The sequence below is a fragment of the Hevea brasiliensis genome, chromosome 16 (assembly GCF_030052815.1).
Source record: "Hevea brasiliensis isolate MT/VB/25A 57/8 chromosome 16, ASM3005281v1, whole genome shotgun sequence".
Lineage (NCBI taxonomy): Eukaryota > Viridiplantae > Streptophyta > Magnoliopsida > Malpighiales > Euphorbiaceae > Hevea > Hevea brasiliensis.
The window spans coordinates 42,361,911-42,378,920 of NC_079508.1; the positions used below are offsets into that span (position 1 = coordinate 42,361,911).

The 17,010-nt window shown below is 36.5% G+C and overlaps 1 protein-coding gene and 1 pseudogene across 1 annotated transcript; one reads left to right on the forward strand and one right to left on the reverse strand.

Annotated features, from left to right (window-relative positions):
• The window catches only part of LOC110637114 (uncharacterized), a 72,897-nt pseudogene that overhangs the window by 25,351 nt on the left and 30,536 nt on the right, over nt 1–17,010 (reverse strand).
• On the forward strand, nt 13,521–14,691 carry LOC110673157 (uncharacterized). Its single transcript, XM_058138752.1, has 2 exons — nt 13,521–14,225; nt 14,309–14,691. The coding sequence occupies exons 1-2, from the start codon at nt 13,609–13,611 to the stop codon at nt 14,628–14,630; spliced, it is 939 nt and encodes a 312-aa protein (XP_057994735.1). The 5' UTR covers nt 13,521–13,608; the 3' UTR covers nt 14,631–14,691.

Sequence of the window (17,010 nt, forward strand, 5' to 3'; positions counted from 1 at the left end):
TAATAGTACAAAGCATGAAAACTGAAAATTTTGTCCAATTAACATTAAGCTTAGAAATGGTATTGGCAACCAATACCAACAAATTTTGAATGAAAAATGTGGTATGTTGGGAGTATTAAAACCAATGTACCTATTGTCTATGCAAAAGTCAATATTTTAGTTGACTAATAAAATGAATAGTAACATTCAAACTTGAAATTCAAAAATTATGAAACTTAAAAGTGCAAAATGCCCTAGTAGGCCTAATGTGATTGGTTTGGATAGGTTGGCTTTAGCCATTCTGACATTATGTTGATACTTGGCCTTGTGCCTAATGTTATTACAGCTTATTAGCTGTTCTGTTGCACACCGGGAGACACATATGTGACCGATGGTGTGACGGCCCGAGGTACTTGATACCCAGTGCCAGTTTACCCGTTTATCTAGTCCAGTCGTCCAGTATAGGTTACTTGGGCAACCAAAAATGAAAGTGGACAAATTTAATGAAATAATGAATATAACAAGTACAAAATAAGTAAGATTACAAATACTCATCGAAAATTTATTTGCAATGAGACATCATTACATTCACTGCATATTTATTTTCTGTTATTTCTTTTTATTTTATTATTGGCACCACTAAGCATTATTGCTTAGCGCGTTGCTTTTGCCACGCGTAGGTTCTGGAGAGACCGACCGAGAGCCCAGTAGACCACAGACTGGGTGAGACCTTTTGCAGCTCTGCATAGTGTCCGTGTCACCTCACCGACATCAGTGCATTGGTATGACACTAGGTTTCATTTTGGGTATTTTGTAATTAACTTTTATTTTCTCATATGTAATTGAAACTTATGTAATGTATTTTGGTATTAATGTAAATAGTGAAAATTGTGTTTATGAATGAAAAAGTGAATATTTATTTATGACTTTTACATGATTATCATATGAGATTAATGATTGAGGAATGGAAATGTTGTTGAAAAAAATATTGGGATTTTGTTGATGAAATGGAGTTTGGGATTGATTGAAAATATTGAAAGTGTTTTTCACAGGTTCCGAAGAACTGTTTTCTCCATTTTTAGCCGGTACTCTGCCGGATTTTCTATAAAATTTGCGGAACCTCAATAAATTTATGATTTCAATAAATGACTGAAATGAATTACATTTCACAAATTGTACTCCATAACTATGAAAAAAAATAAATTAGGAAGAATAAAAATGATTGAATTAAAATAGAGTGTTCCGGTACACTGTGTGGCATATCTTGCTCGGCTACACTCTATGTAGACACCCTATTTTGGCCAATCCCCAGAATCAATAAAGCTTCGAAACCGATCCCCAGCACTAAGTCTCCCTTTGCCAGCCAACCACATTTCCGATCTCTCTTCACAAAGAATTGAATAAATGCTAAGTCTTCATATCAGTTAAAGCCTTACCAGTCTCTCGAGTCACTTACCGATCTCTCAAGCCAATTGTCAAATTTCCTGACCAGTCAACTACATCCCCGATCTCTCTTGTCAAACAAAATTGAACCAACGCCAGGTCTTTATGTCACCAGTTTTATTGCCGACCTCCCTTTTAAAAGTTTAGGAATAGTCAAGGTTCCAATCCGGTTTAATGATGAGCCTGATCTTAAATGTTCAAGCCAAATTTCCAACCTTAATCGGGTCCCGACTAGCGTTGGTTCCCCGCCGATCTCATGTTTATTGTGTTTTTCGACCTCTTACACTTAGATTAATAATCACTTTTAGACAATCAAGTGTTTAAATAATTTAGAGATTTTCCGATCACATTCATTCACTGGACCAAAAGAAGACTTCATTTCATATTAAAGTTTGTACAAGTCATTCGGCTGGGGGTGATCCCCCAGCCTGATCTACATTTTGCTCACCTTCTCCCTCACACTCAGCCTCCTCCTCACTATCCCCACCCTCGCCCTCGAGAGCCAGGTCGGCCATCCAGGAGAAGTCCTCCTCTGGGTAACGCTTCTGGAGTTCGGCCAAGAGATCCTTGTGAGCATTCACATAAGCACCGGCTATTCCTGTCACCATCTCTTCTTCTTTCGCCTTGAGCTCCTCGGTAAGATGAGCGATGTGAGCAGCTTCGTTGGCCCGGAGCGCCTGAACTTCTCCAAGAGCATGATCCCGTTCAGCCAGAACATGAGCTTGTTCGGCCAGCTTGTCCTCATAGTACTTCATCCGCCCCTCAATTTGAGATATGTAATCCTGAGCGGATGAGAGTTGGGATCGGAGGGAAGCCACTTCCTGACTCTTCTTCTCGACCTCCTTACCTAGGCGGTGAGCCTTTTCTCGGACTATGTGCTGGTTCACCAGGCACTCTACATTCAGACTCATGGATCGGGTCAGGATGTCGTTAAGGTTGTCCAGAGATAGTCTGTCCCGATCCTCCCGAAGGCAGATGGAAGACCCCAAGACTTTGGCAAAACCTGGGTTCTCCCAAACAGTCCAGTTCTTCTCCAGGGAAGCGATCAGCACTTGAGCACCACGAGGAAGGGGCCTCACAGAAGGATGAGAAGGACCCCCTTCTGCGCTTGGAGCAACAGGAGGAGGTGGAGGCGGCTCTTCTTGGCGAGGAGGAGACAGAACCACTTCCATGACTGGCGGCCCCGAGGGTTGAGATGACCCTCCTTGTATCTCCCCAGATTCATGGCCGGGTGTTTGAAGCAGTTCCGAACGCTTCATCTCTTTTACCTTCCGGGAAATCTCTCTTTCTCTCTTCCGCTTCTTGGAACCCTCACCACCCGCCATACCTGCATAAAGGAAGAGTCAGTGAGTTCGCTAAGGGTTCGGAGTTCAGAGATTTAGAAAGTACCGAGGCCAAGGTCAGAGAGCTGAAGCCCGCGTTCTTGGCCGGTGACCAGCTGCACGGTCCAATGATGCAGTTCGGCAGTCACCGCATCTAAACAGGAGAACTTTTGAGTGGCCGCCTGATTCTTCAGTTCCATCACTATTAGGCCTTCCTCCTTGTTCAGGGTAATATGCTTCGGAATCAAAGGCCCCTGGTGCAACCAGCTACGGGGGAAGCCCTCAAAGCAGTTCGGATTTTTGCTCCTCAGAATGAAGAAGCGGTTCTTTCAATTCTTAAGGGAGGAGGGCAGATCGGTAAAGAGCCCACAATGAGGCTTCGCCTGAAAGAACCAGTACTCGTCGTCCTTTCGGCGAGTTAGCCTGTGTAGTTCGGCGAACACCTTAGCCGTAGGACTGATTCCCTTAGCTCGGCATAGGTCTCGGAAGGCTACTAAGATCCGCCACGAGTTCGAGTGAACTTGGGCAATGCACACTTGGAAAAATTTTAGGATCTCCTTGAAGAAGTCGTCCAGAGGGAATCGAAGGCCGGCCTTTAACTGTTCCTCATATACCATAATCATGTCGTTCCCTTCAAAGAAGTGATCGGCTCGGTGATTGCCATGACATCGGATGAGTTCGTACGAATCAGGACGAATATTATACTCCTGGCTGAACGACTGCAGATCGGTTTCTTGCAAGATTGACGGTAGCTCGTCCATAGGAAGATTCTCCCTCCCTGAAGAAGGTATAAGCCTTGACGGTGCGGTCCGCCCCCGAGCTGGAACGGAGACCCTAGGAGGTTCTGGTCGCGCACTTGGCCCAACCACCTCTACTTCATCCGATGACCAGGAAACGTGAACGGAAAGGGGGCTTGTCGCTCTCTGACCTTCGGCGCCGCTCATTTTCAAAGGAAGTAAAAAAATTTAAAGTAAAAGAAGGATCAAAACCCTTACCGGAGCTTGATCGGCGTCGGAAGAGCTTGAAAAATCGAGAGAACTTTGAAGTCGCTCATAAGGTACTGAAAAAGGACGTAAGAGAGCAACTGGCCAACCCCCACCCCTATTTATACTCGTCCGAGCATTTAATGCTCACGAAGTTCCAGGCAGCGCATCGGTTAGCGGGACTCGCCAGCTGTTCTGACACGTCTCACGCATATTCCCAAGATTCCATGAAAGGATCCGTTAATTATAGAGCGGCAGATCAAGGTGTTTCGAATTACGGATCGGATAAGTGTCATTTAAGTAAAGAATCAGATCGGATAATCACATTAGAGATCGGAAAATAATCAATGCAATAATAATAAGACGATAATCGACAAAATAAAATCTTTATTTCCAAAAGATCGGATTACATCATTTGGGTGACCTCAAGAGATCGGATTACATTTCCAAAAGTCATATTACATCATCTGGGCGATCTCAAGATCGGAATACATTAGAGATCTGATTACATCAAAAGGCCGATCTCTAAAGATCAGCAGAACATCCTATCTAAAGAGGCCTATGTCAAAGCCTACATTGTGACTGATCCAAAGGGTGTAACCGACAGCAAACTGAGCCGCTGTTGGAACACCCAATGTGGAGGGAAGCCGCTGTCGGAACACCCAATGTGGTGAGAAGCCGAATAAACTCGGAAGAGCAACCGCCAAGGGTAGGCGGAACATTAGCAATTTGCTCGGCCAAAATCGGTTCGCCGATTATGCCAGTCGAACGACTCGAGATCGGCACGATCGAGGTCCGCAAACCAGATCGGTTAATTGATTCAGTTCTCTCACCATCATCAGATAAGGTTATCGCTATTATTCGATCACTGGGATCGTAAATTTTCAGTCGAGGAATAAAGAAGTCCATCGGAAAGGGATCAAAAGCCACAGTCGTAGCCGGAACTACTGCCGGAACAGTTAGAAGAAGAAAGTAAAAAGGAAGAGAGGAAAATCGAATGAGGGAAGTTTCTTCTGTCAGGGGTATATATAGGGAGAAACCAGGCATTTATTGCTAGCGAAAACGGCTTGACGCCGGAATCGAGGGGAAATTAATGCTTTGACCGGACCTGGCCTGAGTAAGGAAAGGATCGGAATGATAGAGATCGGAAGAGGGGAGACCAGTATGAAAGATCAGAAAAGGGGCATGATAAGAAGATCGGAAAAAAGGAGAGATCGGAAGGCAAAGAGAATAAGACAAATCCCAATAACCGTCGTCAGAATCAGAGCCAAGGTAGTTAAAGCGTTGCAGACGAAATCTCCACCGCACGCCTGAGAATCGCCCACAATGCTGACAGGTGCCAGAGTATGTCATGACAGTCCTGTACATCCCAATCTCCACCGTTGGTCTCACTCGCAAGGACGAGTCCAGAGCCTTTGGATCAAAGAGGAAGACGACAAGACCGGCGCCTTTTATTCCCAGCCCTTGGATCGCCCAGGTCAACGAAGTTTTGGACCGTCAGATTAGAAGAAGAAAAGGACAAGTATCCTGAGAATGATCTCGGCCGTTCATTTTGATTCGCCTTAATTCTCAAGCATCCGATCATGTCCTTTGAAATCCTGACCCTCCGTCTCCCTCAAAATAGATCTTGACCCTTTATGGAGGGCACCCGGTTCCTATAAATACCTGCATGAAAACTGTTCAACGAAAAAAAAAAATAGACAAAAGGGCAGTGACTATAGTGGAAGAACTCTGAAACTTAATTCAGCTCGTTACTCTACTATTTTTTTAGCTTTCACAAGAAAAACTTTGGAAACTAGTTTTCTGAAGTGTTTTCTTGCAAAAGGTATTCTTGAATACTGAAATTCTTCATTTTCAGTCCGTTCATTATCCTGTGGCACTCTCACTTTCTGTCTTTGTTATCTCCTATTTCCATTCATATTGTCCAAGCTCAACTCCATTCAAGCTTGGTTATTTTGACCCGTTTACATTTTAGCAAAGAATCTTTCATTTCGAGGCGAACCTTAGTCCTCCAGCTATCAACCTGCAGTCCTATTACATTCTGTGATTCCATAGTTAGTTTAGTAGATTCGACTCCCTACAGGTGAGTGCTTATATCGCTATTTTATCAAATGTTCTTCTTTATTTACGTATTTCATTTATTCTTTTTATGTTTGTAATTTTCACCAAGTTTATACTGTATTTTAAACACGAAGACGGTCATTCTCGAGTTTACTTCTTTGTTAATCAGTCCATTCTTTGGTTAATCTTTATTACTTCTTAACACAGGAGTTCTGGTCCCGAATAGCGTAGAAATAGTTAGACAAAATGTAGGTAACTGTGTTTTAAGCGATTCTTTGAAATAATAGAAGGTCTGAATAACAAGCCAGGAAAATGGTAAGGTATTAGGCCAATATGGAAAGCGACTGGGAAGACGTCACAAAGCAAAATAAAACTAAATATTAGCTAAATGAATAAAACAGATCGGGTATCAAAAGGGGTATGGGCAAGGCGACCACATAGGAGGTCAGTCAAGTTCGATCTAGTATCCCCTGCCTAATCCCGAGGTGCCAAAGAGTTAAAAGAACCCACTTTCTGGTCTTTGGTATCTTCGAACGTCAAAACCCTTAGCCTTAGGCTCCCACAATGTGGAGGATCTTAAAGGGTTGAAGAAGTCTTCATTTGACCCTCGTTCAAGTAAATAGAGATCGGAGGAGAGTTCTTATCCGGTCTCAATTCAAAATTTTAATAAATACTTAATAGAGATCGGAGGAGAGTTCTCATCCGGTCTCAATTCAAAATTTTAATAAATACTTGATAGAGATCGGAGGAGAGTTCTTATCCGGTCTCAGTTCAAAATTTTAGTAAATACTTAAAAGAGATCGGAGGAGAGTTCTTATCCGATTCTCAACCCAAAAATTTTAACAAATATTTTAAAGGAGATCGGAGGAGAGTTCTTATCCGGTTCTCAAGCTTAAAAATTTCTATAAATATGTTAAAGGAGATCGGAGGAGAGTTCTTATCCAGTTCTCAAGCTTAAAAATTTAATGAATATCAAAAGAGATCGGAGGGGAGTTCTTACCCTGTTCTCAATCCAAGATTTAAAAATAATTGAACTCTAATAAAATGGTCCTTCAAACAAAATTAACATACAACAATAACTCACTAAGGTTGTCTCATTTACTTATGTATCTGGGTAATCCGAATTTAGTGAAAAATCAAATATTCCTCTTGTCAAGAGGATTAACATTTCCATCCAAGCCCTCCTAACTAATTTATAAAGAATACAAAGTTAAATCTACTTACCCTTATTAAGGGACGAGGTGGGGTGCCTAACACCTTCCCCACCCGTTTGCGGACCCCGAACCTAGAATCTCTGCCTTGAAGTGGTTTCATTTCAATTTATCTTCACAAACGGTTTTCTTTAATTTCCCTCAAAATTAAAGTGGCGACTCCTCACTCTTTTCCACTTCGGTGAGGGTTCGTTCAGGCGACCGCAAAATACATTGCGACACTGTAGATGGGTAAGGGGTGTCACACTTTATCGCCAACTGCATACTCTATCTCTTTTCTCTTCAAGTCGGCATATGATTTTTGTCTATCTGAGGCAACCTTCAGGTTAGCTTTGATTATCTTCACTTTTTCCTCAGTCTGTTTCACCAGGTCTGGTCCTACCAGCTTATCTTCGCCCAATTTAGTCCAACACACTGGGGTTCTACATTTTCTCCCATGCAGTGCTTCATACGGAGCCATTTGAATACTAGCTTAATAGCTATTGTTGTATGCGAATTCTGTCAGTGGGAGGTATCTATCCCAGCTCCCCTCAAACTCAATGACACAACTCCTTAGCATATCCTCCAGCATCTATCACATAATTCACATTGTTACTATCATTTCAATTTATTACTTACACTACAAGAAAATATCAGAATAGAAACCGAATTTAGAAACGGATTTATATCGGTTTATAATTTGAAACGGATTTTGAAACGGAAATCTGGTAGAACAACTTAAATACATTAAAAACCAAATAGCAACTGATTAGAAACCGAAATTAGAAACGGAAACTCGTCGGTTTCTAAATTATGAAGAACATTTTGATGGCAAATTTAGCAACTGTTTATAAACCGATTACAAACCGATTTTTGAAACCAAATAATTTTCCGTTTCTAATATTTGTCATATTAGAAACCGAATATATCGGTTCCTAATTTCTTTCACTTTAATTTAGAAACCGATTTCATTCGGTTTCAAAATAAAAGTATTATCTATTTATATTTAGAAACCGATTCGTATCGGTTTCAACATTCATATAATTTCCATTTTATTTACTAAAAATTAAATTCTGTATAGAAACCGATTCCTATCGGTTTCAATTTTCCTTTGTTATATTTAGAAACCGATTTATTTCGGTTTCAAAATAAATCTAATCATTAATTTTATTTATTAAATTTTAAGGATAAATTAGGAACCGATTCATATCGGTTTCTAATTACCTAACAATTTAGAAACCGATTTATATCGGTTTCAAAAGTAATATAATTTCTATTTTATTTACTAAATTTTAAAATAAAATAGAAACCGATTCCTTGAGGGTTCTAATTACTCAATAACTTTAGAAACCGATTGTTTTCGTTTCAAATTTTACTTAAAACGTTAGAAACCGATTCCTATCGGTTTCTATTTTCTTTATTATATTTAGAAACCGATTTATGTCGGTTTCTAATTGAAAGTAATTTAGAAACCGATTGCTTTGGTTTCAAATATTAAATTGTTCTCTAATTATATTTATAATTTCTATATTATTTACTAAATTTTCAAAATAGAAACCGATTATTATCGGTTTCTAATTTTTTCAACGATGCTTAGAAAGCGATAACTTTCGGTTTCAAAATTTATCGATTATATATTTGATTTAATAAATTTTAAAGTAAAGTTAGAAACCGATTTACAGGTTTCAAAATCAATGAAATTTTAAAATAAATTAGGAACCGATTTATATCGGTTTCTAATTCTTTTAGTTATATTTAGAAACCGATAGCTTTCGGTTTCAAAAATTAAAGTGTTATCTAATTATTTTTATTTAATTTTAATTTTAATTATATAGAATTATATTAATTTTAAACTTGAATTTTCACTTTTCATTAATTCATTACTTCTTCACTAAAATGGCAAATTGATATTTTATTAAATACTCATTTTTCTTAAGTGAAAAAAACATAATTAAAAGATAAAAATCTAATTTTAACTTTCCTTTTCAAAAGCTTTAATATAAATAATTTAAAATAAATAAATAAATAATAAATTTATATCTGGCATCTGCATAAATTTTAATGTAATTCCATACAATGGACATGATTTTACTTTAAATATATAGAATTCCTCATCATTGATAGATGTTTTGATTGATGAAAATTTATTTTGAATTGAAAAATTTATCAAATCTGTTTAATTTAAAATTTTATTTTGATTTATTTAAAAATATAATTCCATTTATTTTATATTTTATAATTTTAATTAATTCAATTTATTTATTTTTGAAAAACAAGGGTTCAACCAACACACCGTGTTTCTCCATAGCGTGGTTCACCCATCATTTCTTCTCTACTCTCCTTTCTCATTATCGCAGAGATAAACTCCCCCCTTTCTTCGATTCTTCCTAACCTCCTCTGTCCTTGACTTTTTTATTTTCTCTTTGTCTTGTTCTATCGCTCTCTATTTTGCTTTTATTCATCGATTTCATTATTCCATTTGTGGCTGCTATCGAAGTTTGTTTCAAGTCTGTGATATTAGCTCGTGGGATTTCTGCAATTTTTCTCTGGGTGATTCTGGAAAAGGGCTTAGCAGAGATCGTGGGATTGCAAGGTATTTTTACTTTCATGTATTTTAGGGGTTTTTTTTTTTTTCAGGGTTGCTTTTAGATTTATTTTTAGGTTTGGTTGATGAAGGAATTTAGGGAATTTTGGGGGTTTTGGTGGAGTGAATTTACAGTTGGTGAGAGTGCTTTTGTGTGAGATTGTGATTTTATTTCTGTGAATAGTAAAATTAGAAATGGAATACAAGTGCCCATCTTGCAGCCTTAAAAGGAACAGACAGTAATGTTGTTCTAGCAGCAAAGAAAGAAAGTAGTATTAGCAATATTTACCTTTCATGTGATGTATGTGTTACAATGCTTTGTTCATAACAAATGCCTCCATAGGTTTATAGTTTGCCTTATTCCCCACTAATCTTGTGCTTAATCAAGTGTTCGTAATCTAATCTTTAAATTTATGATAACTGGTCATTTCCTTATGTAATTTCGATAGTGGGTTTAAGTTCAATTGATGCCTTTCATATGAATTATCATTCGTAAGTGAGATATTATGCATGTTATTATTGTTTTCTATTGTTTCTACTATGATGAAAGATTTTCTCTGATGGGAAATTATGTCTAGGCATTTTGACAAACGCTCCAAGCTTATTATGATTTACTTTAGTCTAGAAAGTGGGGTAAGAAGTGGATGATGAATTGATGACTGTCATTGACCTTATGAGTGTAGTTATCCATAAAAATATTCAAACACTTTCAATGCTTCAACCATAGAGAGGAGAATTAAGAGTGAGAGAGCATATAGCTATTACATTGATGTTTTTAGTTTATGTTTATCCCATAAATTTAGGCAAATTGAAATTTCTGAAGCATGTTTGTGGTGATGATGGCGTAAAGACTTTACAAATAACAGTTAATTAATGCATTTCCTTTTCCTAGTTGATGCTTGGACATCATACAAGGTATGCAAATTTTTCCAATCAGTTTACTTCTCCCAATAGAGTGCTTTCTCCCATCAATTTGGTGTTACATGTCTTTTTTTACCAGGTTAAATGTGATGAGGCAGTAGGTTTGTCACGAGACTGATGCTTCTTTTGATTTTTGAATAAAAGCACTTTCCAGGCCGCAAGATCTTAAGTCTATTTATCTATCAAATTAATGGCATAGATTTCAAAAATGGCTATTATATCAATTAAAATTCAGATTCTCAAGATCTTTATCCAATTACATTTGATCCAATTACTCGCTAAAAGAGTGAAAATGAAACCAGGAGAAGTTAAAAAATAGATGAGAATTACTTTAATTTCCAGATAATATATATATATATATATATATATATATATATATATAAAGCAATCAATCTCCTCATCCTTAATAAAGAAAAGTGTTGATATGTATTTGTCATTCACAATTCCATCTTATTGGTGAAAATAGAAGGATGAAATAATATTAGACATATTAAATGTAATAAAAAATATAAATTTATAAAAATAAATTAATTAAATAATAATTTTATATAATTATTTAAATATAAAATAAATAATTATTTAAATATAATAATTATTTTTTTAATAAATAAATTTTTAAAAAATAAGTTTATTTAAATTAAAAAGCAATTAATGACAGAACTAATTTATCATCATAATTTAAATTTAATAAATAAATTGTTACTAAAATAAATTAGGGACACATTGATTTTGCTATATTTCATAAACTTAGTTATAAATTACCCTAAAATATTTATAACTACAAGATTAACCATATACACATTTGTTTTATAATTTATTATTTTAAATTTGATATTTATATTTAATATTTAACTGCTAATTTTTAAATATATTAGAAATATATAATATACTTTTGAATTTATTTAGCAAAATAAATTAAATTTTAACCAATTCCATATGTTGAATGCAAACGAAAAAAAAAAAAGGGCATTACAAAATTTTCGTGGATAATTAATATCAAAACAGCTTCCGTTAAATTCAATTTTGAGCTAAATTATATTAAAATAATTAAAAAATAAATAAATAAATAATAATAATAAAATTAAAATATAAATTAAAATGAATTAAATCAAATTAAAATTTTTTTATTCAATTTAATTTATCAATTTACAAAATTTTTAAAATTTTTAAATTTTCATATGCTCTAGTCTTTCCCTCTGGTTATTACACAGAGGGCGGAGCGCATATTTAAACCTAATTGTTCTCTGGGTGCAAATTTTATGTTGTGCACTTGGAGAACTAATGGGAGATGCTGCTGGAATTTTTACAAATATATGACATGTCATTATCTGTCTGTTATTGGTAGAGATGATACAATTCTAATTGGGTTAGGGCCTTACCTTTCAACGCATGATTGGGGATATGATGTAATTCTGATATATGACATATCATTACTAATATTCACTTAATTATTACACAGCTATTAGGAAAATGGGATCAGATCGGAGATGGATGTATGCTAGGTTAAAAGATGGTCTATTGACCTCAGAATTCATAGAAGGTATTGAACAATTCATAACATTTGCTAAGCAACATCCAGAGTGGATGGATGGGGATAAACTGAAGTGTCCATGTAATCATCGAAAGTGTCAGAATCGTAATTATGCTGATGAGAATACAATTCGGTTACATTTGATGAAGCATGGATTTGTGCCATATTATTATAAATGGATTCTACATGGGGAACCCCGCACAAGTAATATTGATAGTCAAAACATAAATGTTATGATAGCGGAGTCTGTTCAAGAGGTTGATAATAGCACAAGCAATACCTATGAGCAAATGGTAATGGATGCAGCAGGTCCTGATTTCTTTCAGGATGTAATGGAGGAGCCTCCAAATCCATCAGCTCAAAAATTGTATGACATGTTGCAAGCTGTTAATCAAGAGGTGTGGCCAGGTTGTGAAAGCCATTCGCAGCTCTCAGTTGTTGCAAGGATGTTGAACATCAAGGCAGAACATCATTTGTCAGAAAGGTGTTTTGATGACATTTGTCAACTTATGAAAGAGGTGTTACCGGATGAAAATTTAATGACTGAAAACTTTTACAGTACGAAGAAGTTGGTTCAAGCATTGGGCCTACCTGTTGAGAAGATTCATTGTTGTACTAATGGATGTATGTTATATTGGGCTGAAGATAGTGAGTTAACGAATTGCAAATTTTGTGACCATCCACGGTTCAAACGACATAGTCGAGGCGCTTCTAATTTTCAAACCAATGTGCCACATAAGAAAATGTACTACTTTCCTCTCACACAGAGATTGCAAAGATTATATGCTTCGAATGCTACAGCAAAAGAAATGAGATGGCATGCTGAGCATGACCATGAAGATGGGGTAATGTGTCATTGTTCAGATGCAACTACATGGAAGCATTTTAATAAAACACATCCTTCATTTGCTGCTGAGGTTCGGAATGTAAGGCTAGGACTGTGCACCGATGGGTTTCAACCATTCGGTCAGTCTGGACAACAATATTCATCTTGGCTACCATTGTCACTCCTTACAATTTGCCTCCTTGGTTATGTATGAAGGAAGAGTATATGTTCCTAACGGTACTAGTTCTGGTCCGAGAAACCCAAAAGACAAATTGGATGTGTACTTACATTTCTTATTGCGAGTTGAAACGATTGTGGGAAGTTGGAGTTGAGACATATGATGCATCAAAGAAGAATAATTTTAATATGAGGGTTGCGTTATTATGGACAATAAGTGATTTCCCTGCATATTCAATGTTATCCGGTTGGAGCACAGCAGGCAAGACTGCTTGTCCATATTGTAGGGACGATTCAGATGCATTCACATTGACAAAGGGTGGTAAACAATCATGGTTTGACAATCACCGTAAATTCTTACCAGCTAACCATCCTTTCGCATTTTAATAAAATTGCTTTTAGAAAGAACAAAGCGATTACAAAAAGTGCTCCCCCCATTCTATCTGGTGAGGAAATTTTAGAACAAATAGAACATCTAGGATTAATGTGTGTCATGATATGGGTGCAGATGAGAATAACAGTTGCAAAGCAAAAAACACGGGTTGGAAGAGACGGAGCATTTTTTGGGATTTGCCATATTGGAGTACTAACATGCTTCGCCACAACTTGGATGTCATGCATATAGAGAAAAATGTATTTGAAAATATTTTTAATACTGTGATGAATGTTGAAGGGAAGACGAAGGACAATGCAAAATCAAGAGAAGATTTGAAAGAGTTTTGTCACCGACCTGAGTTAGAGAGGGATATGGCAACAGGAAAGTATCCTAAAGCATGTTACACATTAGACAAACAATCAAAAGCAGTGTTGTGTGAATGGCTTAAAAATCTTAGATTCCCAGATGGTTATGTGTCAAACATGGGTAGGTGTATAGACATGCGAAAACTAAAGTTGTTTGGGATGAAAAGCCATGATTGTCATGTCTTTATGCAAAGATTACTCCCAATAGCATTTAGGGAATTGCTTCCAAAAAATGTGTGGCAAGCATTGACCGAATTGAGCAATTTCTTTAGAGAGTTAACTTCAACAACACTTAGAGAAGAAGCCATGTTACAGCTCAATGAAGAGATTCCTATTATATTATGTAAACTAGAGCGTATATTCCCTCCAAGTTTCTTTGACTCCATGGAACATCTCCCAGTGCATTTGGCTTATGAAGCATGGATTGCTGGTCCTGTGCAATATCGGTGGATGTATCCATTTGAGAGGTAACTAGTTTAATGTATTGTTGTATACTATCATTACATGGAGAAATAAAAACTTTGTTGTGACTAAATAGTAAATGGTACAGGTACCTTAGGAAGTTAAAAAATAATGTGAAAAATAAAGCCAAAGTGGAAGGTTCCATATGCAATGCATACTTAGTTGAAGAAGCATCGTCATTCTGCGCTCATTATTTTGAACCCCATGTCAACACAAGGCATCGAAAGGTTCCACGCAATGATGATACAGTCGAACATATGGATGAACATCTAGGGAATCTATCAATTTTCACTCATTCCGGTAGGCCACTGGGAAAAGGAAAGGTTAGATATCTCACAGAACAAGAATTTCAAGCAGCACAAATGTACATCTTGTTGAATTGTATAGAAGTAAAACCGTACATTGAGTAAGTTTTTCTAATATTCAATTATTATAATTGTTGCAATGCCATTATTGATTCCAAACATGTAATTAACTATTTTCATTGTGTGCAGCATTTTTGTTAATGAGTTACACATGGCCAATCCAAATATCAATGATAAACAAGTTGATGAGAAACTAGAGCGTGAATTTGATAAGTGGTTCAATAAATATGTTCACAATCCCTCCAACAATATATCAAGCCAGTTTTTAAAGGATCTATCAAAGGGTCCATTAAGAAGTGTTATGTGCTACAATAGTTATGTAGTTAATGGTTATAAATTTCACACTAAAGGTTATGGTTCGCATAGGGCAACGATGAACAGTGGGGTATGTATCAAGGGGACTAATTACAATACTAATGAAAGTGACTACTATGGACAATTAATTGAAGTGCTACGATTGGAGTACCCTGGATTACCAATCAAAAGAACTGTATTGTTTAAATGTGATTGGTTTGATCCAACACCAAATGTGGGAACAAAGATTCATCCAAAATATAAACTTGTGGATATTAATCATAAAAGATCCTTCAATAGGTATGAACCATTTGTTCTTGCTATCCAAGCTGCTCAGGTGAATTATTCCATATATCCAAGCTTAAAACGTGACAAGGATGATTGGTGGGTGTGTTCAAAATCAAAGCGAGATCTGTTATTGATCTTCCGAGCAAGTGAATGTCACAACCCCTCAAGACGGGAAGAACCATTTCAAAAAGATGAAATGGAAGTCTCTTTGATTCAAATTGACGATGATGATGATCAACAACAATACTTGAATGATCAAAGCGGTGTACTAGTTGAAATTAATGAAGAGGATGTTGAAGATGAAGAAGAGCTTGAATTGGACTCGTAAAGTGATGAGGAATGCGATGATGTATATGATAGTGATACTAATTAGAATTAGGTATTTCTCTTAATGAATTTATATTTCTAAACTTGAAGTATAAACTCTAACTAATTTCATCTGTATTATGTATCATAAGTTGAATGAAGCTAACTAATTAATACAATTATTTATGCAGATGCGAGGCAACGATCGCAGGGAGGTTTGTTGGGTCATTCAAGGCGATTACATGCGAGGATGAGCCCAATGATCAACTAGACCAATCTACACAGTGGTCACCTCGAGTTCCTTCACGATCCATTGGGAGGTCGGCACTGATCCGGAGGGGTCTCTTTGCTTCAACACAAAGATCGAGCTATACCTCCACCTCCACCGCCACCACCTATTACCCCATCTTCTGAGCCTGCAATTGGATCAACCTCTGGTCATGAAGGTCATTCAGTTGGGGCAGCACCAATATCATCGATGGATGGCCTATCACTCACTACATTTGGAAGAAAGAAAAGAATAAAGCTCATTAATGGCACGTAAGTATTTAAAATTAATTAACTTTATCTATGATTTGGTATTTCATATCATTGGGAATTGAAGTAATGTGTTTCTACATTTACATAAAATCAATATATTTGCTGTCTTTCTTTTGTACAGGTTACATCCATCTGAGGAATGTGCTAAGAAGATGAAGAATATCTTCAAGGAGAGGATGGACCCAGAGGGGCACTGTTGGAAAACTATCACGCCTGAAACAAAAGAGTTTTACTGGGATGAATTTCAAGTAATAAAATAAATATTTAAATATTAGCTATCAGATAACTAATTTGCATAGTTTATGAAACCTCAAAAAAGAATGTTATGAACAAATATCATTTAAGTGATGAGAATTTGTGAATTAATGTAAAAGAACACAATTGAAGTATATTAATGCTTAAATGATCTATATGTACAGCTTGTGTGATATTGAAAATATATATTGTTGTGAGTTGTTGTAGTTGGGGTGGATGTTATTTATTGTTGAGAATATATGAAGTGTTTTTAACAGGTGCAATTAATACCTAATAACTAGGTTGGATTGTCCAAAATTTAGGGGAAATGCTGTCAATTTTTTTCTAAAATATTATCATACTAATACAATTGTCTTAATTTTTATTTATTTTATACCGTAAATACTTTGATTGGCAAGAGGTGACTCCACTAGTAAAGGAAGCTTGAGGCGTAAGGTCACGAGCGCTATAAGGCCCTAATGTGCAATTTCATGAAAGTAAAATCCAAGGTCATCGTGCCTAATAGTACAATGCAAAAATGGAAGGAGGCATGGAGTAGCCCAGAGTTTAAAGCCAAGAGCCATCAATTCACTGCTAACCGTTGTAGTGAGATAGGGGGAGTTGGGGCAGGCATCTCTAGACACACAGGGGTTGGTTTCACATGCTACTCACGCAGATAGAATGGTAATGATTTCATATTTACTATAGGATGGTAATGATTTCGTATTTACTAGTTTTGTTATTGTCTGTCTACATATTAGTA

What these genes read in the sequence shown, in the direction of transcription:
- LOC110673157 (XM_058138752.1), top strand. Translation starts at nt 13,609, where the DNA reads ATGCTTCGCCACAACTTGGATGTCATGCATATAGAGAAAAATGTATTT. An exon ending in TGGATGTATCCATTTGAGAG is followed by an intron (nt 14,226 to 14,308) that starts GTAACTAGTTTA and finishes TAAATGGTACAG; the next exon opens with GTACCTTAGGAAGTTAAAAA.